Source organism: Gracilinanus agilis, chromosome 4 (genome assembly GCF_016433145.1).
Source record: "Gracilinanus agilis isolate LMUSP501 chromosome 4, AgileGrace, whole genome shotgun sequence".
Classification (NCBI taxonomy): Eukaryota; Metazoa; Chordata; class Mammalia; order Didelphimorphia; family Didelphidae; genus Gracilinanus; species Gracilinanus agilis.
This window is the reverse complement of record NC_058133.1, coordinates 64,351,620-64,377,142: the sequence shown is the minus strand read 5'-3', so window position 1 is coordinate 64,377,142 and position 25,523 is coordinate 64,351,620. Positions and strand designations below refer to the sequence as shown.

The following is a 25,523-nucleotide window of genomic DNA, read 5'->3' as shown; positions in this document are numbered from 1 at the left end:
AATAATTATCTAAGACTGTAAATTCTGGTTCTGAGATTGAGTGAGGATGTGCTAGCCTAGAGAAGAGATTTCCTAGGTATGTTCAGAAATAGGGTCTGTGCCAATTAAAGAAAGTGTTTTGGTAATTTCTCTGTTCATTCCAGGGCATACTCATTGGAGTACTTTTGTACCTTGATATTTAAAGAATTAATGGCATGAGGGACAGCAAGGTGGCTCAGTGGTAGGCCATATTAAAAAAAAAAACACACATTAATCAGTTTGCTTAGAAAAGACTGCCAGTTCTATTCACACAAATCATAAGGAATGGGTTTGGATTGTTACTTTCGAGCCTGATTTGTGCCAGTGAAATAGGAGAGGATGACCCTGAACCTGAGAATACTACTATATTGCAACATTTAAAAAGAAAATAAGGTAGATTATTATAGCAATAGTTGAATGTATTTGTCCTACGGCCCAAATGTGACCTAGTAGTGAAATGTGTCTTAAGGGATTTCAGTCAGTGACTTTAACATCTGAGCCTAGAAACTAAATCATTTAACAGCTGTGCCATTATCACCAAGTGCTGTAACTTACCACCTTTAATCCTATAATTCAGACTTATAAAAAGTGCCTATTAAAGAGACACACATCTTGAGGCAACAAGGTGACTCAGTAGATTGAAAACCAGGCCTAGAAATGGAAGGTACTGGGTTCAAATCTGACCTTAGACATTTCCTGGCTATGTGGCCCTGGGCAAGTTACAACTCCAATTGCCTAGCCCTTACTGCTCTTCTGTCTTGAAACCAATATACAGTATTCAGTACACAGCTAAAAGTGTCCAAGGCCAGGTCTGAACCCAGGACCTCCCATCTCTAGCCTAGGTAAGAATCTAAAAATAAACACATCTCATATTTTCTCACAAAGAGCCCAATCTTGCTCTAAAATGTTCATGTTCTTCTCTAAAACTCAGGTACAAAATGTCTCTAAGGGGGCAGCTGGGTAGCTCAGTGGATTGAGAGCCAGGCCTAGAGACGGGAGGTCCTAGGTTCAAATCTGGCCTCAGACACTGCCAGCTGTGTGACCCTGGGCAAGTCACTTGACCCCCATTGCCTACCTTTACCACTCTTCCACCTATAAGTCAATACCCAGAAGTTAAGGGTTTAAAAAAAAATGTCTCTAAGGACAACATAGGTAGACTCAGAAACTCAGAGCTCCTGAAGGTCTGATATTAATAACAAATCTATGAGAGAAGGGATACAGGTACTATGTACAAAAAACTTGAGGGACAACCCTGACTTATAGTATGGAAACTATTCTTAACACCTACTTTAGGAATTACTTTTTAAAAAATGGACAAACCAGGGCAGACACAGAGTGGATGAATACAAAGTCAAACCACATTACTGGCTGAACTGGAAATCAAATTTGAGTGCCATGATGAAATTAAGCTTAGGCCTTTAAATTAGCATACACAAAGGGATAAGAATCTTAGCATTGAAAGTTCCTTTATGAGGTCCCATTTTTCTCTATTCTTGTTCATCTGAAGCATAAGATATAAACAATTGGCATCGAAGAAATCTGAAGCAGTAGAATTTGGCTGCACCTCACTAGCAGTATACTAGAGTTATAGTCATAGATCTCAGGTTCAAAACCTAGCTTTGTTCCTTGCTGTGTGATTTGGGACAAGTAATTTCAATTGTTTGTGTTCCCTCTTTTTAAAGATGAAAGGACCAGACTAGATGATCTTGAATGTCTCTAAACCCCTCTGACCATCGGATCATAGGCCTAAGCTATAATACTCCTTTTAGGCAAAGTCAGGAAGGGATCCTTCAAAAATACAAACTCCAGTTAATAGAATTTATTCCTTATAGTTGTATTTGAAAGTAGTTCGCCAGAAACCACTGATTTAGTCACCACTCACTGTAAAAATTGGCTTTAAGGTAATGAATTTTACTGCCTGAACTTTTGGCCAGATCACATTAGGAGCAATATTCGGCAATTTAGATTTAAAGCCAGATAGCCTGTTAAAGTTATCAAGTGCTGTCCACACAACAACTGCCTTAAGTGTTAGCCTCATTATTCTTGTGCTATAAGTGAGGGAAGAGAAGCACCAGAGAAATGACTTACCCTGTGGTCTTAAAGAGTCCACAGGAAGGCCGGCCTCCTTTTCATATTCTCTAAGAATAACTATCTCCCCAGTTTTTGTTTTTTTTTTCCCCTGTGATCTTCCTTATTGGATCATGATTTAAATTTAAGATTTAGCTGGCACATAATTGGTAAGCCAACATTCTAGTCTCAGCAGAAATAGGTATTTATCCCAGTAGTCAGTCAAGAGCAAGTGATTACACCTATCATATCAAGGCAGAGGAATATTATAGCTTAACAGGTACTTACACTATGCATATTTTCAAACAAGCTTTCCAATGTAGACAAGGAATAATGGAGTAAATTCATTTGATTGTTTATTTTTAGAAAAATAAGATTAACTTGGACATGGAAGGTTTCAATTTTATGTATACCATTCATAAATTTAAATGCAATTGTTTACCTATGTTTTCAATTTTGAAGATGACAGTAACAATACTTTTATTCCAATCATATTGCATAATATACAAATATATAGCTACATACACAGGAGTACAAAATGACAGTGAAGTTATAGTATAATTCTTAGTCCACACATTAAGTAAGATGTTTCTAAGTTTTTCTGAGAAGTAATTAGTATTGCACATTTCCTTTCTCCAAATAAAATGACTTTAGTTTAGAAATCCTTGCACTTTTTTTAGGGTATGTGATACATTGATCATAACTTAATACAGAAACTCCACAGGTTTTTCTGATGAAATTATAGCACTTATTTACACAGAAGTTCATGGAGTAAAACATACTGGCCAAGCAAATGGCAGTAAAAAATGGAAAAACTATTAAAGTAATAGCAAATCAATAATAGCTATAACATTTAAAAATCTGTTTTATTATGTAGGTTAATTTACTCCCAACACACAAAACAAACTGGAAAAGAGTAACAAAATTTTTTTTTAAATTAGAAACAGCAATCATTTACCTAAAGAATTATTCCCTGATACATCTTATTATATGCCATTTTCACTCTTATGTTAAATAGCTGAGTCTTCTTCCTAATTTAGACAACCAGCAGCACTGAAGCAATGTAATAGTAATAGTAGAAATCCATTGCTTTGTAGACAGTACTTCTCCCAAGAGTCTTTAACGGGGCAACCATCCAATGCTATAAAAATCATATGATCTATCCATTGTGATTCATAAAATGAAAGTAAGTCAACAGCAGATGAGTTCAAATATGGACCTCTTGAGTAGTGTTTAACAAACCTGCTATAGATCAGATGAGGCATTCAACAATGAACCTATTTAGAAGAGGGACACCATCTTGCACAATAGTCAGAGAGAAACAGATGCTTTGCGAACACATCACTCCCTCCCAAACAAATGAAAACCCGTGTAAATGAAGAACAACTCGTCAATTTTCCCAGCAGAATTGAATACTGTTCAGACAAAGTATTACACGGAAAGTTATTTCTAGGTCTGTTGCTTTTAATGGGCATCAGAAAAACGATTTTTAAAACAGGAAAGTTAAAAATTCTGGCAATGTTTTTTTTTTTTTTAATTCTTCAAATAAGCCTCCTTAAATGAGATGGTAAAGGAAGTGAATGTGAACGAAATGTAAAACACTGACAATACTGCCAGTCCCTCTCCTGAAAGATCCAAGAGCTGATATTCAACACTATTGGGGAGCGGGCTGAGAAGGCAGTTATGGCCAGGGAAGTCACTGAGTGGGTCAATGGCACTCTAGGACTAATGGTGGTGATGTCATTCGGCTTCTCTGAAAAAGAGGTGAGAAACAGGAAGCGAGGGGGGGAGAGTAAACCTCTGCAGAAAAAGGCCTGCCCGGAGGCGAGAAAACGCGGCCCGGGGAGCCGGGCTCCGGCAGGCGTTGAGGGCATGAAGCAGGGGAAGAAAGTGCCCCAGACGAAGGCGAGGCTAAGTAAGTCGTGCTTCACAATACAATTGCATCCCTGTGCCTTGGCACCTCACAAAGGCGACTCCTGACTGCTCTAAAGATGGCTTTAATGGGGTTTTACTCTCCATTTCATCGCTGGGGTACAACCTGACTGCAAACAGCCCGGCACCGCCCAGACAGCACAGACGGGCTCTTTAGGCGGCCAGATGGTTGGACAGCGCACTTGTAGCAGCTTTTGCTTCCTGCTCTGGACAGGCCCCGCCATCTCCCCGGGGGTCCTGGTCCTCTCCTCCGGGCCCTGCGGCTGGGTCGGCCGTGGCTGGAGAGCCGCCATTCTCCGGCGGCCGCGATGCCTCTGGTGACAGGGCTGCTGGTGTCTTTCCTCCTTCCTCAGGTGGCGGCGGCAGCGACTCTTCTGCCTCTGGCTCCAGCTCCGGACTTTCCTCATCAGCTTCCGCCTCCAGCTGCCGCGTGAGCGCCTCCAGCTTCCGGGCCTTGCGGAGCTCGTTCTGCTGGATGATGGTGCAGAGGTGCTCTGTGAGGTGCTCTTTGATCTCCGTCTTCCGCTGCAGGTCCAGCTTGGCAGCCACGTACTCGGCTTCTGCTTTGTCAAATCGCTTCCTGCAAGCAGGACAGACATGAGCTCATGAATCTCGAGTGGGCTGGGGGAAGGTCCTCAAGCAGGACCACAACAAGCTCGAAATGGAGAAAGAATAACCAGATAAGCCCTATTCTGCCAAGGAGCGAGTGGAAAACAAACCCAATGAGGGACAAACGGGTCAGTGAGCGTGAAAGCACCAGGATTCATACATTCCTATGGAATCTTCTGGCACTTCCATTTTCCTTCTACCTTTCGCTAGTGCTGTGACGGCATCTCCCTGTTCTCCCTGTTCTTTGTGAGGACGTTTTCAGGTTCCTGAGTGTAGGTGTGGGGGACTGTTCGTGAAGGGCATACAAAAGAGATGAAAAGGGCAAAAGAGGTCAGTTCCTAGAAGAGAACAAGGACGCTTTTATCAAGGGCCAAAGGCCATAGACAATAGGGAGAGGGACAATTGATTAGAGAGAAGCCAGGACAAATTTTGTTTTGCAGTCTAAAAAATTAGTCTGCAGGGTTGGAATACTGCCATACTAATATCATGTCTTTCTCCTCAAGAGAGGAAACATCATTTGTACTCCAAATAACTTTCTTAGGACATAATTATAAAAGGCATTATCATATCCATTTTAAAAATAGATGAGGAAATTAGGCATTTTTCATATTTGCAGCAGCACTGAGATTAAAACTTAGGCAGGTTTTCTGACTCCAGTGTTATTTCCAGTAGATGATGATACATGGAGCCATCACCATATCAAATTTGTAAAAGATGCATGAAGAATTTATTAAATGAATATTTACTAAAAAATCCCCACATCCCAGACCTATGGACATTAAAGTCATGCTGCAAGTACTAGAAATCACTTTTTAAAGTAACTGATCATCTTTAATGATCTGATAGTTCATTTTTGAAAATAATAAAATAATGTAATAATTATTTCTCCAGATCAACTTTATGCACTATATTTTCTATACTGCTTGTACTCCTCCAAAATAAGCTATTATAATGCTTTGGTATCATTTAACTGACCCCAAGATTAGCAAAATAATATTTTGATGTTAATTGTCTGAATAAGAATATATGTGTCAAGCTTTAAAACAAACTAAATGCAAATACTGCAGTACTTGACCTAGAGTAAGAGCTATTTGGGAACATTAATTTAACTTAAACTCAAGTGCAGCTACATAGTGTCTTTGACGCAGAAGGCCAAAGGCTTGCAAAGGAGTGGGGTGGGGGTTTGGGGGATGACATAGTACTATAGAGAATGCCACTGAAGCTCTTGAGCTTAGTGTCGTGGGGGTTTGGGGGACGACATAGTACTATAGAGAATGCCACTGAAGCTCTTGAGCTTAGTGTCGTGAACATCCATAATTGTGGTACACATATAATGAAGTCTCCAAAGAGAGTTCCTTTAGAAAAACAATTAATGTGAGAGATTGAAAAATAGCTAATTCTCCTAGCCTTCTCTTTTGCCAGATAACAAACAACCCAAGATGAAATGGAATAAATGAACACACTGTAAATCACTTTTGATTTAAAAAAAAAAAAAGACCTTAAGATGAGTAGAGATTCTTTATTTGTACTTGTATTCCCAGTACCTGGCTTAATAAATGATTGCCAATTGACTGATTTATATGAAAATCTTAATTTTTAGGAATGTATTTGTTATCCTAAACTACAAAAAAGTATAGTTATTATAAAGGTAAATACATCCATGCCAATTAGAGACTGCCAGGACTTCTTTTTTAGAAATCATCTACTGCATTACCTATAATATTACAGGTTATTAAGACATTGCCAAACTGTTTTAGGATGGTCTCTGCAACTGTGCACAATGACTGGTAATGACTAGTGAGAAACCACCATGGATTTTACTTGTGGATTCTGGTCTATCCTTGCCATTACTCTTCTGCATTAAAAAGGCTGAGCTAAGAACTTCCTTAGTGAAAGAAAGATACAGCAAAATTACACAGATAAAAGGAAGAAATCAATGATTATCAATAAAAGCATCACTTCTCTGTTTTTATATCCATCTGATGAACCAAAGGATAACCATCCAACTAACAAGATGGACAGCGGGAACTATTCTATGGAGGTCACTAAAGAGTAGCACTGCTCTTTTCAGAAGCTTTCCTCTCACTTGGTCTCCCCAAATATTATCAGTCACTGAGTCATACTGATGCTACAGCTTCAATATCTCTTATACCCATTCCCAAACCTTTTTGTTCTACATATCCTATTTCAAATTCTTATCACCTTTCTTACCTAGGCTATTGTAATAGCTTTGTATGAACACTACCCAAATATTCAAATTTTGGCTTCCCTGAAATCTCAGCAGAAGAACTGAGGCCCAGCTCTGTAGCTCTTGTGGACCGAGGGACAATGGGTTTTGTCCAGGTCAAGGGTATGCCAACTATGGCTCAGGGATCATATTCTGCCCAACAGTTGTCTGGTAAAAAGCCTGAAAGCTGAGAACAATTTTTATATTTTAAAATAAAACTGTATTTAAAAATGTAAAAACCATTTTAACCACATAAATAGTACAAAAAAACCAGGCTACTGACCGTAGGCTGCTGATTCTCAGCTCTTGGCAAAGCATCTACTTCAGTCAAAGTACTCTGCAGAGGGTCTCTTCCCTGGATTCTTAATATTACACCAAGCTCCACTGAAGCCTTCTCCCAGATATGCCCCAGAGAAGGGCTCACAAAGATTTCATTTCATCTTTCTCTCTACCAGAATCATTACTTGTAAGCATTGTATAAAAAGGATATAGAAGTGGGTGTGTACTTCAGCCCTAAGAAGTAGCACTTAATCTTCTTCCCTTCAAACCTTCTCCTGCCCCTTTACTGGGCAGAAAACTTGGAAACACAGAAACTTAGCACTTATATGGCAATCAGTACCCAAATGTCCAAAAGCTAAAATGATGCTATTTCTTACACTGTTAATTTTAAGCACATATGGCATCATTTTCATATGTAGCTTCTACCAGGAAAAGCTGAAAGCATAACTTAAAATGTTTTTCTGTTAATACAGTAACTAATTATTCCTAAAAATATATCACTATTTTAAAAGGCAGCATATAACAGGATAGAAAGAACTGGTCTTAGGATCAAGAAGCCCTGGATTCAAGATATACTTCTAAGACATATGTGCTGTGTGATCTTGGGCAAATCATTTAAACTTTTTATGCTCCAAGGCAACTGTCCAGGTCTAAAAGTTGCAGGACAGTTGCACTGGGGATTTCTCACATCAATGAGTCACAGGTCCAGATCAAATAAATAAGTAAATTGGAACATTCTTATAAAGAATATAATTCACAAATTTTTTTTTGGCAAATTTGTTAGCTTTAAAGTATGAATTGATAAGCTTTAGTGTTACTCTATAAATAAATACTGACCACCTCCTCAGTGATCTTTTAATAGACATTTGTCGAAGCCAAAACTTCTACTTAAGACCTCAACCCATCCTTCCCCATCTTCTCTAAAAGTTTGTCCTGACAAACATCCACTCTCTCTAGTTTTTGATCTCTTACAATTTAGTGGCTCCTCTTCTGCCTTCAAACCTACAAAAAGCTCTTCTATTCTTTAAATACAAAAACCGTAAAAAACCTTTCACTAATACTATTACCCCTCCAAATTGTCATTCTATTTTTCTCATATTCCTTTCACAACCAAATTCCTAGGAAAAAAAGCTATCAACACTCACTGAATCAAATGCTGCTGTTCTCACTTCTCATACCTTTGAAATTTGGATTCTGGCCTAATAGTTCTGCTAAAGTCACTCCCTCTGAGATTTCCAATGACCTCTCTTCCCAGCTCCACCCTGCAAATGCTTACCTTGTGTCTTAGAATCAATACTAAGCATCAATTCCAAGGCAGAAGAGCAGTAATTGCTAAGTAACTGAGGTTAAGTGAATGCCTAGGGCTACATAGCTAGGGAGTACCTGAGGCATTTTATCCACTCTACTACCCAGTGGCCCCTCAAGGACCTCTAAATTGCCCAATATGATAGTCCCTTCTCAGTCCTCATCCTTTTCAGCTAAAGCATCTGCCATCTCCTCCTCCTTTATTTACAATCCATGTTTATGAGGCATGCTAAGCTTTGCAAAGTACTTTATACATATTATCTTATTTGATATTCTCCTCCCTGGATTTCTGTGGCACTGTACTTTTTATGGTCCTCTTCCTCCTTGAATGGTTGTCCCTTCTAGCACTGACTTCTAGATTACCTCCTAGGTATGGGTTTCTCCCAGTGCTTTCTTCTTTCTCTACATACTTTCTTGGTAATTTCACAGTTCTTATGGGTTCGACTATTACCTTCAAGAACCTATACCCAATCCTCTATCATCAAATGCCTGCTGGACATTTCTAACTAGAAGGCTCTAAAACTCAATATTTAACTAAATAACACCTAAAAACTCAACATATTTCAGACAGAACACATTATCTTTTTTTCTCAAATCCTTTCTTCTTCTGTTTCCCTATTTTTGCTGAAGACACAATTGTCTTTTTAGCCAATCAGTGACCACTTCTGCTCACTTCCAACCCTATAATATCTCTTAAATCTGCCTCCTTTTTCTCCACTCATAGTGCCCTAGTCATCTCATTTAGAAAACTAGAATAGTCTCCTAATTTGGTCTTCATACCTCCTGTATCTCCTCTCTTCAATCCATTCTCTACACAGTTGCTAAACTGATATTCCTAAAGCACAGATCTAACCATATCATTCCTATGCCCCCCAAGGTTTCAACAGCTTTCTTTTTCTTCTAGGTTAAATTATAAACTATTCTGTTTGGAGCTTAAAGTTCCTCATAAACTAGTTTCAGCTCCACTCACATACAACGTCCCATAAGTCACCTCCATGCCTCTGAATAGGCTGTGTCCTATCCTCATGTATGTATTCCATGTACTCCCTCCTCATTTCCCTCCTGACAGAATCCAGATGAACCTTTAAGGGTTAACTCAAGAGCCAATTCCTACACAAGGTCTAATCTGATCCTCTTCTGCCTGAAGAAATTACATTTATTCATTGGTGTACCTGTTGTTTTCCCCATATATAATGTAATCTCCTTGAGGGCAGGGAATATTATTTTTGTCTTTGTATTCTCAATGCTTAGCACATAGTAGGTGCTTGATAAATGCTTACAGGTTGATGTTCATTTAGTAAGTTAATTAGCAAAGTCAACTTATGATATCTAATCGCATATAGTAAATGAACCAAAAAAAATCACAGGGAGAACCACAAGCCTCTTTCTTAAACATTGAATTGAAAACCACAACCAAGTATTTCCGCTTTATTAAATTGTTATATAAACATTCTGAAGCTGTGGTTTACCCTAGACTAATGAGGCATTCTGATTGATTTCTAGTGTTACAGAGAATGATGCACAATTGAATCATTTACACAGAACTCCCTTGTGAAAAGAGACAAACTGGAATGATTAAAGCAATGCTGAAACGAATGGAAGACCCCCAAAATTGGATTTAATTTTATACTCTTTTATCTGTTTGCAAAGTCCGTGTAATTCTTTACATGTGTTATGTTCATTTTATAATTATGCCACAATATTTTCTTTCTTTAAAAGACAAAACAAAAAACTCAATGGCTGAAACCAAGGAAAATAATGTTATCAAGACAATTTGTGTAATGTAGATTGGGAAGAAAAGAATAAAACTGTTCTGGGAGGAAAGATTTCAGTTTCAAGTTTAGAAGATAAGAATACAAATATTTTAAAGTAAATGCATATTAAAAAATGAGCCTACCCTTCTATTCTTCTAAATGAAGACAAGTAATCACATGGGGACCATTTCCATTAATCAAAATATCTGCTTTAGCTTCTTTTTTTTTTCTTTCTCAAAATACAATTTCCCTCAAATAGTGCTTACCGAGCATAGGAATAGTCTAGGCTTGCCTGATCAATCCGATTCCGTAAGATTCCAATGTCAGCTGATACCATGTCATCTAAAGCCTGTAATTCCTTCTGGATCCGCTGTAGTTTCATGGTTTCTGCCTGAGTCCTTTTAGATCTAGGAAATGAGAAACAGAGTTAATTTTGAACATTGTTCTCATAATAACATAGTAAAGCACATTGGTACTATACTTTTGGATTGATGAGGTAGGCAGAGCAAGCATAATGACTTCTGGTTTATAGAAGACAGAGTGAAAGCTCAGACTAGGGAGCTCTCCAATTTACAAGTGCATCCATGGCTTTTCATGATACTGAAATTTCTCTTTTTTCCTGGAATTATACAATTCTGAGTTAAATCATAGGTCTTCAAAGCAAACTGTACAGTATGTATGCAAGTATACTCTTTTTTCATAAAGGCTTCATGAAAGCAGAAAATTGAGAAAAAGATTTTAATAGACAGTCTCTAGATAGAGGTCTCAAATCTAAATTATATAGAAAATGTTGTCCAATTTAAGGCAACAAGAGCCATCCCCTATTTGACAAATGGGCGAAAGATATGGACAGTTTTCAGATGAAGAAATCAAAATCTTATATAAGTACATGAAGAAATGCTTTGCATTACTTCTGATTAGGGAAATGCAGACCAAAACAATTCTGATGTATTATCTCACACCCAGCAGATTAGCTAACTAGCAAACTTAGGAAATGAGGAAAAATAGGCCACTATAATAAACTGTTGGTGAAACTGTGACCTATCCAACCATTTTGAAGAACAATTTGGAATTATGCCTCAACAGCTATAAAACTGTGTATATCTTTAGACCCGACAATGTCATTGCTAGGTCTTTTCCCCAGGGAGATCAGGGAAAAAGAAAAAGAACCCATATGTTCTAAAAAATAGCAGCTCTCTTTGTGGTAGCAAAGAACTGGAAACCAAGAGGTTGTTCATAAGTTGGGGAATGGCTAAACAAATTGTGGTATATGTTTGTGATGGAATACTACTGCACCGTAAGAAGTGATAAGCAGATTCATTTTTTAAAACTTGGAAAGAACTACATAAAATAATGAAGAATGAAATTAATAGAAACAAGAGAACATTATAGACAGCTACAGATTTAATATTTGAAATAACTTGTGAATGTTCATCTCTAGTGAAAAGATGGAATACAAATAAATAAAAATAAATCTTTCAATTCTACATTTCCATTCTTAAAGTTAAGATATCTAATTTCCAACCTAAATTTTCCTTCCTGTTCACAAGTCAATTTTCTCTCGACTTTATTTACTAATTACTAAAACTTATACTATTTACATAATTCTATATTACTTTAACATATATACATACATATAGTGGTTTTCATCTCATTTCACTTTTTCCATATACTTTTTTCTTAAAAGAGAACTACCTATGTATAAGCTATTATGAACTACTTTAAGGGCTCATAAGCTGTCATCTTTGGTGTTCGAGAATGAAGAACTAGCTCTAATTGATGATGTTCCCCAGTTCTGCCTGTAAGTATTCTTCCTGATTTCTACCCCAACTATTCCCATGTATTCTCTAATTAACAATAGTAATGGACTGCTATATTGTGTTTTTAAGTTTGCAAAGTATTTTGACTTTTTCTCACTTGAATGTCATAAGAGGCATTTTATCTCCTTTTGGCAGATGAAGAAACAATCTCAGTAACTGCTGCATAGTTACATATGTGTCAGAGGCAAAATCTGAACCCACCTATTCCGTTGTCTAAATCTATTTACTCATCACTATATTGCCTCTCCTAAAAATAAAAATAAGCTTAAACATTCTTTAACCCTGTAAGACATAAACTACTAATGTTGCTAAAGAATTAAAAATCAGTATCTAAACTTAGAGGGAAATGGAGAAGTGCATAGTGGTGTGAACAGATTACAATATATAAAAAATAATGAACTACAAAGGGTGGTCTAGAGGCAAGAGTGAGGTTAATTGCCAAACAGTTCATCAGGTTCTACTGGTTTCCATGCAAGGAGAGGATATGCCTCTATGCTAATCTTATGAGAGGACAGGGAATTCAAAAGATTAATGCATGGATGTATTATGATTTGCGTCATTAGAGGGAATATCCTCATTGATGAGCTTATGTATCCATGTAGTATGTAGTGTGATAATTAGATTAAGTCAATTTTGATTTGAGATTGTTCTTAATTGAGGATTGATAATAGTTCAATCCTCTGGTGACCATCTTTAATATATACTGAACCCATAAAACCCCTTTTTCACCCTTACAGTAGAGACTTAATATGTATAGGTTATATTTTTCTACATTCAAACATTCAGGTTTTATCTCATTATATTTGTGTCCATTTCAATGACTTTTAGATTCTCAAAATCTAAATCATTAGATTCTCAAAAACAAATATTAAGTTTATAATTTTTTGATAAAGCCTAGCAGTGTCCCATACAATTAAGCTCAGTGTAAATATTATGATAATGATCACTTGGAGAAAAGAGGAAACTGCACAGACAAAAAGTCTGCTTCTTTTCCTGATATATAACATCAGGATGTACTTCAAAAAACAAAACAAAACCTTACCTTAAATGTTGGAGGGGATGTGGCAAAATTGAGACAATAATGCACTGCTGGTGGAGTTGTGAATTGATCCAACCATTTTGGAAGGCAATTTGGAACTATGTCTAAAAGGCATTAAAAGATTGCCTGCCCTTTGATCCAGCCAGAGCACTGCTGAGTTTTTGCCCCAAAGATATAATGAAGAAAAAGATTTGTACAAAAATATTTATAGCCGCACTCTTTGTGAATTGGAAAATGAGGGGAATGGCTGAACAAATTATGGTATCTGCTGGTGATGGAATATTATTATGCTGAAAGGAATAAAGAAATGGAGGAAATTCCATGTGAACTGGAATGATCTCCAGGAATTGATCCAGAGTGAAAGGAGCAGAATCAGGAGAACATTGTAAACAGAGACTGATACATTATGGCACAATTGAATGTAATAGACTTTTCTACCAGTAGCAATGCAATGATCCAGGACAATTCTGAGGGACTTATGAGAAAGAACACTATCCACATCCAGAGAAAGAACTGTGGGAGCAGAAACACAGAAGAAAAACAACTCTTTGATCACATGGTTTGATGGGGATATAATTAGGGATTTAGACTCTAAACGATCACCCCAGTGCAAATATTAATAATGTGGAAAGAGGTCTTGATCAATGGCACATGTAAAAACCCAGTAAAATTGCTTGTTGGTTATGGGAGGAAGGTGCAGGAGGAGGGGAGGGAAAGAACATGATTCATGTAACCATGGAAAAATATTCTAAATTAATTAAATAAACAGACTTAAAAAAACAAAAAACAAAAAACCCTTATCTTTCATCTTGGAATGAATACTATGTATCTGTTCACAGGCAGAAGAGCAGTTAAGACCTATATAATGAGGGTTAAGTGACTTGTCTAGGGTCACACAGCTAGGAAGTGCCTGAGACCAGATTTAAACTCAGGACCTCCCATCTCTAGGCCCGGCTCTGAATCCATCTCCCTGCCCCTGGAAGTATGTGCTTTTATGTTCTATAAAATAAAGATTTTTCTCTGGCAGAAATCTGTTTTGATCCTTCATATGGAAGATTAGATTTCCTAAAAACTTCAACCAAACAAATCCAGAATTCTAAAGGAAAAAATATTTGGAATTCTGTAACAAAGACCTTGTATTTAAAGTAAAATACAATCAAAGTAGTTTGCGCTCACATCTTAATTTAAATTTAATATAGATCTTAATACAGCTTACTTATCTGGCTGTCAAGCTCACTGACTAGAAACAGCAAACTAAAAAGAGTGGTGAGAGTAAAATAGGCATGTGTAACAGCTGTAACAAAATAGACACTGATGGAAGAAACAGAAGAACTAAAACATCTAGGACCACATACTATAATAACAGGGATCATCAGGATGATCATAAATTGCCATTTAATATTTAAACTATGATTAGAATTCTTGGAATCTTATAATTTTTTTTAGTTAAATTATTTATTATGAACTAAATAATAAACATCAAAGCAATATATTAAACCTGCTTTTTAACTATTTACATTTAAATTAATTTCCATACAAAATATACTTTTTCTCACTTCTAGGTTTTCATTAGAATTTTTCTTGTCCAATTGCATTTATTTACACCTACACTCTCAGAGTTAATGGGTACTCTCTCCTTCTGATTCTATTTTTTTCTTTTGCATTATTTCACAAAGGTCTTTCCAAATTAGTCTTAATTGCATTATGGTATGTCATTACATTGATGAATCATAATTCATTTAACCATTCTCCTTCTATGGGACATTTACACAGCTTCCATTTTTTTTAGAATTACAGAAATGTCACTAAAGACATCTTTGAGTAACCAGCTCTTTTTTGATTGTTTTGCCATGATTTTGTTAGGCTATATTCCCCCCACCCAAAGAAATTACTGTGTAAAAGTATATTATTTGTTACCTTTTGCTGCTCCCTTTGGAAATATTTCTAACAAGAACTGATAAAGTTTTGGTATTAGACAGCTTAAATCTAGAGAACTATATAACTACACAAGATCTTAATGTTTCCAATTTTTAACTGACAAAGCTGTTCATTTTTGAATTTTATAATGGGTGATACTTTACAGATATGAATATGAAGTGAACAGACCCATTACTCTTAGGTCTAATTTTCCCTGGTTCTGGTCCTCAGAGGTCCAGTCTCATGGACACCTGGCAAACTCTCAAGGCAATAATCTACAGTAGTGATGGCTGGGCTTAGACCTAACATTTCAAGAGTGTATAGCAGTGATGGGCAAACTACGGCCCGCGGGCCAGATGCAGCCCCCTGAAATTTTCTATCTGGCCACAGGACATTATTCCTAATCTGATGAATAAAATGAGTAGGATACAATACAATGAAACTTTGAAAGAGTTGCCTTAGAAACAGACTGACAGATGAGCATTTCCTTTCCTTTGGCCCCCTCTTTAAAAAGTTTGCTCATCACTGGTGTAGAGAATTCCTTGTATAGAAACTTTACCAATGCGAACTGGCTACTTAATAAAAGTAATAGTGACTCTTTATATAATACTTAAAAGGTTTGTGAAGGGTATTATAAAGTTATTTAATTAGAACCTCACTACTAAATGCTAGGGAATTACTTAGATGACATAGAGGTTAAATAATGTTATAATTAGCAAGTGAGAAGATAGAACTCTATCCAAAATACAACACAAACTCTGGGGATTTAGTTATCATTCACAAAATAGACATATTAATAACACTGCTTGCCCCTAAGGAAAATAAAATAGTAAAACAGGCAAGAAACCCACTGGGAGAGTCTATACAGTTACAAATATTATTCCCTAGTATATTTCTTACCTTTCTGCAATAGCTTTGGCCAAAAATGCTTTTTTCCGTTTATTTTTCTCTTCCATTAATCGTTGTTCTTCCTGGAGGACTTCCCAATGAGATTTCTCCTGCCTGGTCAGTAACCAAGAATAAAATTGGATTTACATAAAAGATTCCCATCTCTCCAATCCCCTTCCCAATGAAAACAATGAATTAGTCATGTAAATGTCCCTTTAAGAGTCCCTATTAAAGGTTTTTAAGAATACATCTGTAGTTGATTATCTTGTTATGATAGTAAAAAAGAGGGTGATCAGAAGTAAAGGTCTAAATAAATTGGGCTCATGAAATCCCTTATCTATGTGTGATCTAGGAATAAACAGCTGATGGCAGGGTAAAGTGGCTTATTTGTAGGAGCACAGATATGGCATTGGACCATTGGTGCAAAAAAGAATAAAATAAAATGACTTGAAGATGATGCTTCTCACTGGGCTTTTTCAACTGTGATATATGGCCATGACCATAAAAGCTTCTGTCACGCAAACATTCATTAAGCAATGACTAGTCAGTGAACATTCAGAACAAGAAGAGGGTCCCTAAAGAGTTAGCATAGCTACATCTAGACTTGGTCTTGCCAGACTGGTCTCCTTTCCTTCCCATCAGACTGTCTGAAACTGGAAGATGAGGAGCATGGTTTCTAGGTTTCCAACATCTTAGCAAAGCTTTTGATAAAGTATATTATTTTATTCTTCTGGAGAAGATGGAGAGATGTAACTCAGTAAAGAACATAATTAGACTGCTAATGATTTTGTGTAAATGTGGCCTACAGGAAGTCCCTGGTGGAGGAACAGAAGGGACATGTTTATCAATCACTTGGATAAAGATATAGGTGAGATAGTCATCATATCTGCAGATAATACAAAACTAGAAGGGCTAGTTAATACACTGAATCCAAAAAGATCCTAACGGTTTGGAGCACTGACAGAATTAATAAGATGAAATTCAAGTGATAAAAAGTCTTTCATTTGAGTACAAAAATGAACCTCTCCAGTACAAGATTAGGGAGGCCTGGTTAGATAGCAATCTGAAAGAGACCTGTGAGTTATGGTGGACTAGAAACAGCAATGTGATGTTGCAACCCAAAAGTTAAAGATATAAAACAAAAAGTTAAAGACATTCATATGCAATGAAAGGCATAACTTCCAAGAAAAAAAAGAGTTCAACTATACCACTGTTAAATTTTGGTCCAGGCATTATCATTTAAGGATGGTGATGAAATACATAAAAAATACACAGAAAGAAGGTAACCAAGGTGGTGAAGGAGCCTGAGTCCATGCCCCATGAAGCTTGACTAAAGCAAATGTCTAACTTGTAGAAAAGAGTACTTAGGGAAGACATATGTTATCTTCAAGAACTAAAGGATTTGTCATGTTATGGAAAAAGTAGACTTGTCCTTTTTGATCTTCAAGACTAGAAGCAGGAGCCATTGGAAAATGTTGCAGAAAGGCAAATGTAGGCTCTGGGTCAGGAAAAAGCTTCCTAAAAATTACAGATGTCCAAAAGTAAGAGAGGTTGCCTCAAAAGGAGGAACATCTCCTTCCTTGGACATCTTCAAAACAGAGCCTGGATAATCCATGTCAGATATGTTATATTGGGATTCCTCTCAAATATGGGGGAAACTAGAAAAGCTACTGAAATTCCTCCCAACTCTTATATTCCAGGTTTCTTCCAAAAGTGACCACTTTCAAATATATCTATATAGAACAAAATTTATCCAGCTAAGTCCCAAAGGCTGGATGAAAGGAAAAGGAAAGAACCTATAGCAAAGACAAGAACTGGGTTTTTTTAAAAATTCCACCTGGAATCCTCCCTTGAGCCCAGTTTCAGCATCAAAATATATACCATGCCAATTCTCTAGGTAAGGAACCCAGAAATGGTTTTTACTTCACAAGTATTTAATATCACAGACCCAATACATTTGAACAACTCTCGAAGTTATGTTTTCCCACTCTACCACCATGATATGGTTAGATCTAAAATAAGATAATTTCTCATTTAGAGCCAGAATCCTTGCTTCCATCCCAAGGCTCAGCTTTCCACAAGTGTATTGACATACCATATCTATCCTCAGAGCTCTTGTTGAAGGGTAATATGTACAAAAAACTGGAGATATAAAGATGAAAAATAAAATAAGCTATTATGCAGCTTATCTTCTATTGAAAGGATAAAACATGTAAACAGATATATCAATGCAAAGTAACTAGAAGAAGAGATCCTTATAAAACGATAGGGGTATGGGGACAATTATATCAGGAAAGCTTCACGGGGAAGGTGGTACCTGAGCTAAGTCTTCAAGGAAGATCAGGAAGTAGTATAGTCAGGAAAGGACAACTGAAATGTATCTGTGGAGGCAAGAGATGGCAAATTCAGAGAAGGGAAAGGGGGTGAGCCCTGACCTAGGGTGGTAGTCAAGTGGCAAGAAAGGGACAACTAAGAAGTCACTTATGAAAGAGGAATGTTATATACATTGTCAGGCATAATCACCACTTGGTTATTTTGCCTTAACTATCTTTATGAAAAAGAATGGTTCTATTCTGGGGATGGATAATTATACCCATAGATGATAGATAAAAAAAAACAACAAAGGATATTAATGTAATTTATTTTTAATTTAACAATTTGAGCTATTCAAAAATGAATTGGGCTACCTTGGAATGTAGCAAATTTCCTATGCATAGAGATCTTTGTGGTGAGGCTCCTGGGTGATCATATATCATGAGGCTATTACAAAGCAAAAAATTAAGCCTCACCTAGCAGAGATAAGTAGACCCTTAAGGGTACTATAATCAGCTCTTAGAAGAAACATTTAACTCACATTGTTTCATACTCAGTACTACCTGCAGAGGGAATGTTACAAAATAGGAATATATCTCAGGAAAAGATCTGAGGAATATAATAATCTGATAAGAGACCCAAAGAAAATGAAACACAAAAACGAATGGCATCTCAGCTCCCCAAGGAGTCATAAATTAAAGAGATAAGAAACAAAGTGAATGTAGACTAAAGTGCCAGAGTTAAGATTATCAGAAGCCTTACTTAAGTCACAAAATAGCCACACAGGTTTTTAGCATTTATGCCAAATTAGCTACTTTAGTTTCAGATTGTAGTATATGATACAATAAAAACAAAGCACATGCTTGAAATAGATCACCAGTGTCTATCCACCTGTTCCCCGTTCTTTCCCCTTTCTTTTGCCTTTTCAGCCATCCACAGCACCCTTCCCCACACCAGGCAGGCCCATTCAGAAGAGTGAGTGGTTCTACATAGTCAGAAAGCTGACATCTAAATTTCTTAGTGGCAGGGCTCTGCATGTTCTAATAATAACTTCTCTTTTCCTCTCAATTTCTAGGTCAGAACACGTCATAACATATATTAAGCTTAAATGCTACTAACGCCCAAGGATATAAGAAAGAACCAAGAAAACAAATGGAATTACTTTCATGATTATAGACTTACTAACAATTCCACTTTCTTTTTTTCCAATTTACAGTTTGGTTTTGGAGTAAGAATCTCATCTTTTTTATCATCGTTATGGGAATTCTCAAGTCCCATCTTTTTCTGTTGATTTCCAATGCTCTGCTGCTGCTTTTCATTATCGGCAGGGGAGATGAGAGAAGATGGGTGACGCTGTTGAGAGTCAGATCTCTGTTTTGGTGCAGAAAGCAATTGCTCTGGAGGTATTGATGTAGTTCCATCCTGAAGTCCAAGCTTTTGGCTTTGTTGCTGAAGGGCCTTTTCACGTTGTAGTTGTTGGCGACTTTTGTTCATATGATAACGCCTTTGTCGATCAGAGGGCTCAAATGGATCTATATAATAAAATGAAAACATTTATATTTGAGTAGAGCAGATTATAAATCATTCTAAAAAAAGTAATGCAGTAACACTTCATTAGAACCCCAATCTCTATCTTTTATAATCTTTTATATTGCATACAAAATGGTAAAAGCCATTTTCTTGTTGTCTTAAACAATACTCATGCCCCACTTTCGGTACTCAATGAAAGTTTCCCATATAGCCAATTCTGACATCTAATCAAAGAATGATTAGCTGTATATTGTACCATATTTTAAAAAGATCTGTTATTTCATCACTTTATAATCCCCCCCACTAAAACTAATTACAAGCATTCTGGGCCTTTGTAGATGGTTTTAAGGATCCCTATAGTCAATAGCCAACATTACTTCATGACCAGGTAAGCCCTAGTAATATCATCCCAGCTTTATTTGATTGATTTTATTTGATCTCATGTCATGATTCTTGCATTGACAAAGAGAAATTCTCTGCAGAGATGGCTGATAAGATCACCTAAACAAAATCATATACATTTTGATTTTTTTTTAAATTTTTATTTATTTATTTATTTTTAACCCTTAACTTCTGTGTATTGACTTATAGGTGGAAGAGTGGTAAGGATAGGCAATGGGGGTCAAGTGACTTGCCCAGGGTCACACAGCTGGGAAGTGTCTGAGGCCGGATTTGAACCTAGGACCTCCCGTCTCTAGGCCTGACTCAATCCACTGAGCTACCCAGCTGCCCCATACATTTTGATTTTTGATATTAAGTGTGAAAATAGAAATGAGGAAAATAGTAAACTCAATATTTAAAAAGTACATGGGCATATATAGTTTGCAATGAAGAACTGAAAAGAGGCCATGGCTTTTAGGTTTCTCAGAAGAAACATGCCAGTCTATTATCTTTTTTTCTTTCTTTAAAGAGAGTTAGAGGAAACAAGTATGAAAGTATGAGTACAAAGATCATATCATAAAAAAGCTGAATTGAAACACATACATACTGGTAGCTGACATTTTATACAACGTTTAAGATTTGCAAAGGGCTTTATATATTATTTCAATACACACACACACAGGTTCTTGAGATAGACAAAATTTTAACCAGTCCATATATTCCATATTTGTTCTATATCATCTAATAAACATGTCTATCAGTCCCTTCCACCTTCCATTTCTTTAAAATAAAATCACGGGGGGTGTGGAGGAGCAGCTGGATAGCTCAGTGGATTGAGTCAGGCCTAGAGACAGGAGGTCCTAGGTTCAAAGCCAGCCTCAGACACTTCCCAGCTGTGTGACCCTGGGTAAATCACTTGACCCCCATTGCCCGCCCTTACCACTCTTCTACCTAGGAGCTGATACACAGAAGTTAAGGGTTAAAAAAAATAATAAAATAAAATAAAATCACAAGTATCTATATAAGGCACATCCAGTCCCCTCACAAACTCTATGAAGGCAAAAATGAAAGGTATGTATAGTTCCTATTCTTTCCCTCCCACTTCAGGACCTTTAACTTCTTGACATATAGACCTATGACAGATATATGGCTGTTACTATGACTTTCTCCTCTTCCTAATTTCCATATTTCCACTGAGAAAACAAGGATCCTTTTAGTCACCCAGGTTTACAGTCTTAGGGGCCATTCTCTTTCCCTTAACCCTCATGACCACTCAGTTGCCAAGTTTTGTTGATTATATACTGCCACACCATATTTTCCTTCCTCTTTTCTCCATTTACATAGCTGTCATCTGAACTCTACACTGCATCACTTCTCCTCTAGTAACTAATAAGAGTCATGATTGATCTTCCTGCTTCTTGTCTTCTCCTTCACCATCGGTATACAGCTACCTATGTGATTTTCCCAAAGCAGAGATCTGACCAAGTCATTCCAACTCAACAAGGCCTAATAACTCCCAATTACTTCTAAGACAAAATGTAAATGTCACGGGTAGCTAGGCAGTCAGTGGGCTGAGAGCCAAGCTTAGGGATAGGAGGTCCTGGGTTCAAATCTGGCCTCAGACACTTCCCAGCTGTGTGACCCTGGGCAAGTCACTTAACCCCCATTGCCTAGCCCTTACCACTCTTCTGCTTTAGAACCAATGCAAAGGATTGATTCCATGATGGAAGGTAAGGGTTTAAAAAAAAAAGCCTTTCCTAACTTAGTCCCCCCTCCACCTTTCCAGTACTGCCCTGTACTATTCAAATGAGTGACCTTAGCCTCCTTGGTATTCTACTAGCAAGACATTCCATCTCTCTGCTCCAGGTATTTTCTTTGTTGTCCTCCATGCCTGAAAATGCTCTTCCTCCTCATCTGTCTCCTAGCTTCCTTTGTAAAGTTCCTTTTACAGGAAACCTTTCTCAATCACTCAAAATTCTAGTGTCTTCTCTCTGTTAATCATTTCCTATTTATTTCATGTATAGTTTATTTGAACAAATTTGTTTCCTTATTGTCTCCTCCATTAGATCATGAACTCCTGAAAAGCACAGACTATCTTTTTTTTTTTTTTTTTGGTATCTGCAGAGGACAGTGTCTAACAAACAGGAGACATGGGATGCTGGCTTTCACACCCTCTTATATTCCACCTAAACTTGTCTACTTGTTCTTCACCCACACTTTCCACCCTGATGCTTTAGCCCAGGTTATCCTCCATGACCCCTAAGAGAATGCACTTTCTCTTTACTTCCAAAAATCTCTCTATTATTCCAGTCCACATTACATTCAGCAGGCAAATCAATCTTAGGAAGATGGAGGTCTGACCATAACATTATTTGATAAACTCCAGTGGCTCACCAAGACTTCCAATATTAAATATAAAATCCTCTGGCATTGAAATACCTCCATAATCTGCCTTTCCAGTCTTTTTTTTTTTTTTTGATTCAGTAAACATTTATACCTTACTCCTTCCACATATTCTACTATCCAGTTATTTTGGTCTCTTTGCGACCTTCAGATGGGACCCTCTGGCTCCCCACTTAAAGGGCTGCTGCTGGTTGGCTCCCCATGCCTGGAATGCTCTTTCTCTCTTCATCACTGCCTCCTGCTTTCCTTTAAGTCCCAGTTAAAATCTCACTTATTACAAGAAGCCTTTCCTGACCCCTTTAATTTTAGTGTCTTCTCTCTTAATATCTCCAGTTTATGCTATATATTTTTTGTATCTTGCTATTTGCATGCCCCATATTTGACTATAAGCATCTTGAGGGTAGGGACTACATTTTGCCATTCTTTTCATTCTCAGCACTTACCACAGTTTCAGGAACATGACAGGTACTTAATATATTCCTAACTTTCTTCAAGGTTCAGCTAAAATGTCAAGGGGGATTTCTGATACACCCTCTCCCACCTCTTTATTTGTATTTATTTACCTAGTACTTCTATATTTATACGTGTACATATTGTCGTTTGACAGTAAGCGACTCGAATATAGGGAATGCCTAGTTTTTGCCTTTATATTCTCAGTATTTTCAGCAAGTACTTAATAAAAGCACTGTCTACCTACTATATTGATCACTGTCCCTAGCACACAGTAAGAGTTTAACAAATGCTTATTGGCCCACTGCCACTAATTTTTCTCAAAGCTCAGCTGAAATGTCACGAGGGATTTCGGCTAAGCACCCCCATTATTTATGTTTCTTTCAGAAAGTTTGTTTACACTTATACATAATTTAGTTGGAAGGTAAGTTGCTTGAAGGCAGGAATGTTTAGATTTTGCCCTTGTATTCTCAGCAAACGCTTAATAGAACCTCCACGTTTCCACCTTTTTTTTTTTTTTTTTTTTTTTTTTAAACAGCTCCTGCAGTGCCTAGTACACAGCGGGAGTTCAATAAATGCTTAAGAGCAGGGAGCCGGACCAGATTGGGTCTCCACCAAGAGTTCATTCACCCTTCACTATGGAACTCATCCGCAGCCCCGCCCCCTCTATCCCGTTCAAGACCGAACGAAGAGAGCCATCTCCTGGCTCCTTACCTTTATTCTGCCGCAACCGCCGCAGCTCCTCCTCGGAGAAGCCGGCCCATCCTTGCGCCATCCGGCCGGGCTTCTCCGAAGCTTCCCGGGGATCCCGGAGCCTCCGAGGCTCCCCGGCTGCCAACGCGACCGCCCCAGCTAGTCCGAACTTTGACAAGCTGGACTCAGCAGCTTAGCCAATCAACGCACGGCTTTCAGACCTGGTCCCTTCTCGTTCACTCTGCAGCCGGTATCTTTAGGTATCCCTGGAAGTGCCCGATTGAATATCTGGGGAGATCACTTCAGCACACATTCCCCACCACACCTTATACATCTTCATCTTCCCCCAGCGTTTCATCCTCATCCAGGTTATTGGCCATAAAATGAGTAGCCTCGTGGAATTTTGGAAGAAGATTAAGCTTCTTGACAGGCATTTTCAGGGTGACTCGGAGGGGCGGGGCCAGAGAAACCGGAAGGGGCGGGACTATTAAGCTTGCTCTGTATTAGTTGTGGGGCCTGCAGGCTCTGAGGTGTCATCCTGGTCTAGCGTACTATGTTTCCTCTTGCGTTGTCCAGGGACTTTCTTACCTTCCTCGTTTCAACTCAGTGAGACTTTATCTCGAAAGTCATTGCAGACAGAATTGAAAACGTCGTTAGGATTTAGGCCCTAAAAAAAATAATCTACACCTTGGGTTATTCTTCCCGTAGTCTCCACGGCCCTCCTGCCTCCTGTTTCCCTTTCCTCTTCTCACTTATTTTCCTTTGCTCGCTCTTGCTTGTTTTGATTTTAAAATTATCGGACTTTGAATAATTCTGAGGGAAAGCCACGGCGATTTTTAAAATGTCTCTGCAGGCATCTGTTCTCTAAGATGTAAAATGCCTTGTATGTCTTCAAGCGATATTTAGGTGTGTCTGTTCTGTTATTGAGTGCAGACTGCCAACCCAAGTCCCTGAGCTGGGGACGCAAATATAGAGAAAGGGGATAACAACAAGAAGGAAGAGGAAATAAGTAGACAAATATGTACTAATAAGCTATACACAGAAAAAGTTGGAAATAATAGAGGGAGTTGCATGAATGGGAGATAAGGTCTATTCCAGGGAGCCTAGTTGTTTGGAAAGAGGGAGAACACCTCTGAACTATTTCCTCATCAATGAAATAAGATGACAGAAATAAGTGATTTGTAAAATGGCTTCGTTCCTTGATATAATTGCAATGAGGCAATGTAGAGGTTCAAGAAAAATGCCATGAAAACTAAGGAGAAAAGAATGCTTTTAGTTGGGTAAATGAGGGCGTGGCAGGAGCTGATTTGAAGAGGGACTTCTTTGGAGAAAGAAGCTGTAAAAAAAAATTCAGGTTACTGATTGAACCAAAAGAGTGTGTGAAAAGGTTTTACTGTCAGCTGAACTGTTGCCTTTTTTTAATGGAAAATGAGTTGTTAAAATTCTGAAATTATTTTATGTCTATTTTAATAGATTTTAATTGAAACTAATAGGAATATTTATGCAATTTTAGATGTCTATATCTATGGTGACATGCCCCATGTTTTTCTAGGTCAGTCTGGTTTTAAGGAAATAAGTTCACTCAAACACACTTATTAAAGGCCTAATAAGTTCAAGACACAGCTAGGTGCTATAATACAAAACTGTAACAGGGACTCTTGTTCTACAGTAGTTTGAAGTCTTTGAGAGGGGAAATATGTACATTAAATAACTTCTTCAAGAGAGTGAGATTTGCAAGGAAGAAAGCCAAAAGTACTATGAGAAATTTGAGGAGAGAGAGATCTGAAGCTTTGAAACATAAGTTTTGTTTGTAAGAACACCTTGTCCTAATTTTGAGTTTGGGGAACATACTCGCCTACCATTATTGTCTAAGATGAATAACATTAACTCTAAGGAAT

The 25,523-nt window shown here is 37.5% G+C and overlaps 1 protein-coding gene across 6 annotated transcripts; it reads right to left on the bottom strand.

Moving 5' to 3' along the window:
- Positions 1 to 2,419: 2,419 nt before the first annotated feature.
- On the bottom strand, positions 2,420 to 23,770 carry GORAB (golgin, RAB6 interacting). Of its 6 annotated transcripts, none has more exons than XM_044673659.1 (5): positions 23,647 to 23,770; positions 19,351 to 19,700; positions 15,868 to 15,974; positions 10,458 to 10,598; positions 2,420 to 4,597 (listed from the first exon to the last, which is right to left on the bottom strand). In XM_044673659.1, exons 1-5 carry the CDS (start codon positions 23,705 to 23,707, stop codon positions 4,171 to 4,173), a joined length of 1,086 nt encoding a protein of 361 aa, XP_044529594.1. In that variant the 5' UTR covers positions 23,708 to 23,770; the 3' UTR covers positions 2,420 to 4,170. The 6 variants fall into 6 exon arrangements, with proteins under 6 accessions (XP_044529594.1, XP_044529595.1, XP_044529598.1 ...); XM_044673660.1 differs by having other exon boundaries at positions 15,868 to 15,969; positions 19,355 to 19,700; XM_044673663.1 differs by lacking the exon at positions 23,647 to 23,770 and having other exon boundaries at positions 15,868 to 15,969; positions 19,351 to 19,437.
- Positions 23,771 to 25,523: the final 1,753 nt, after the last annotated feature.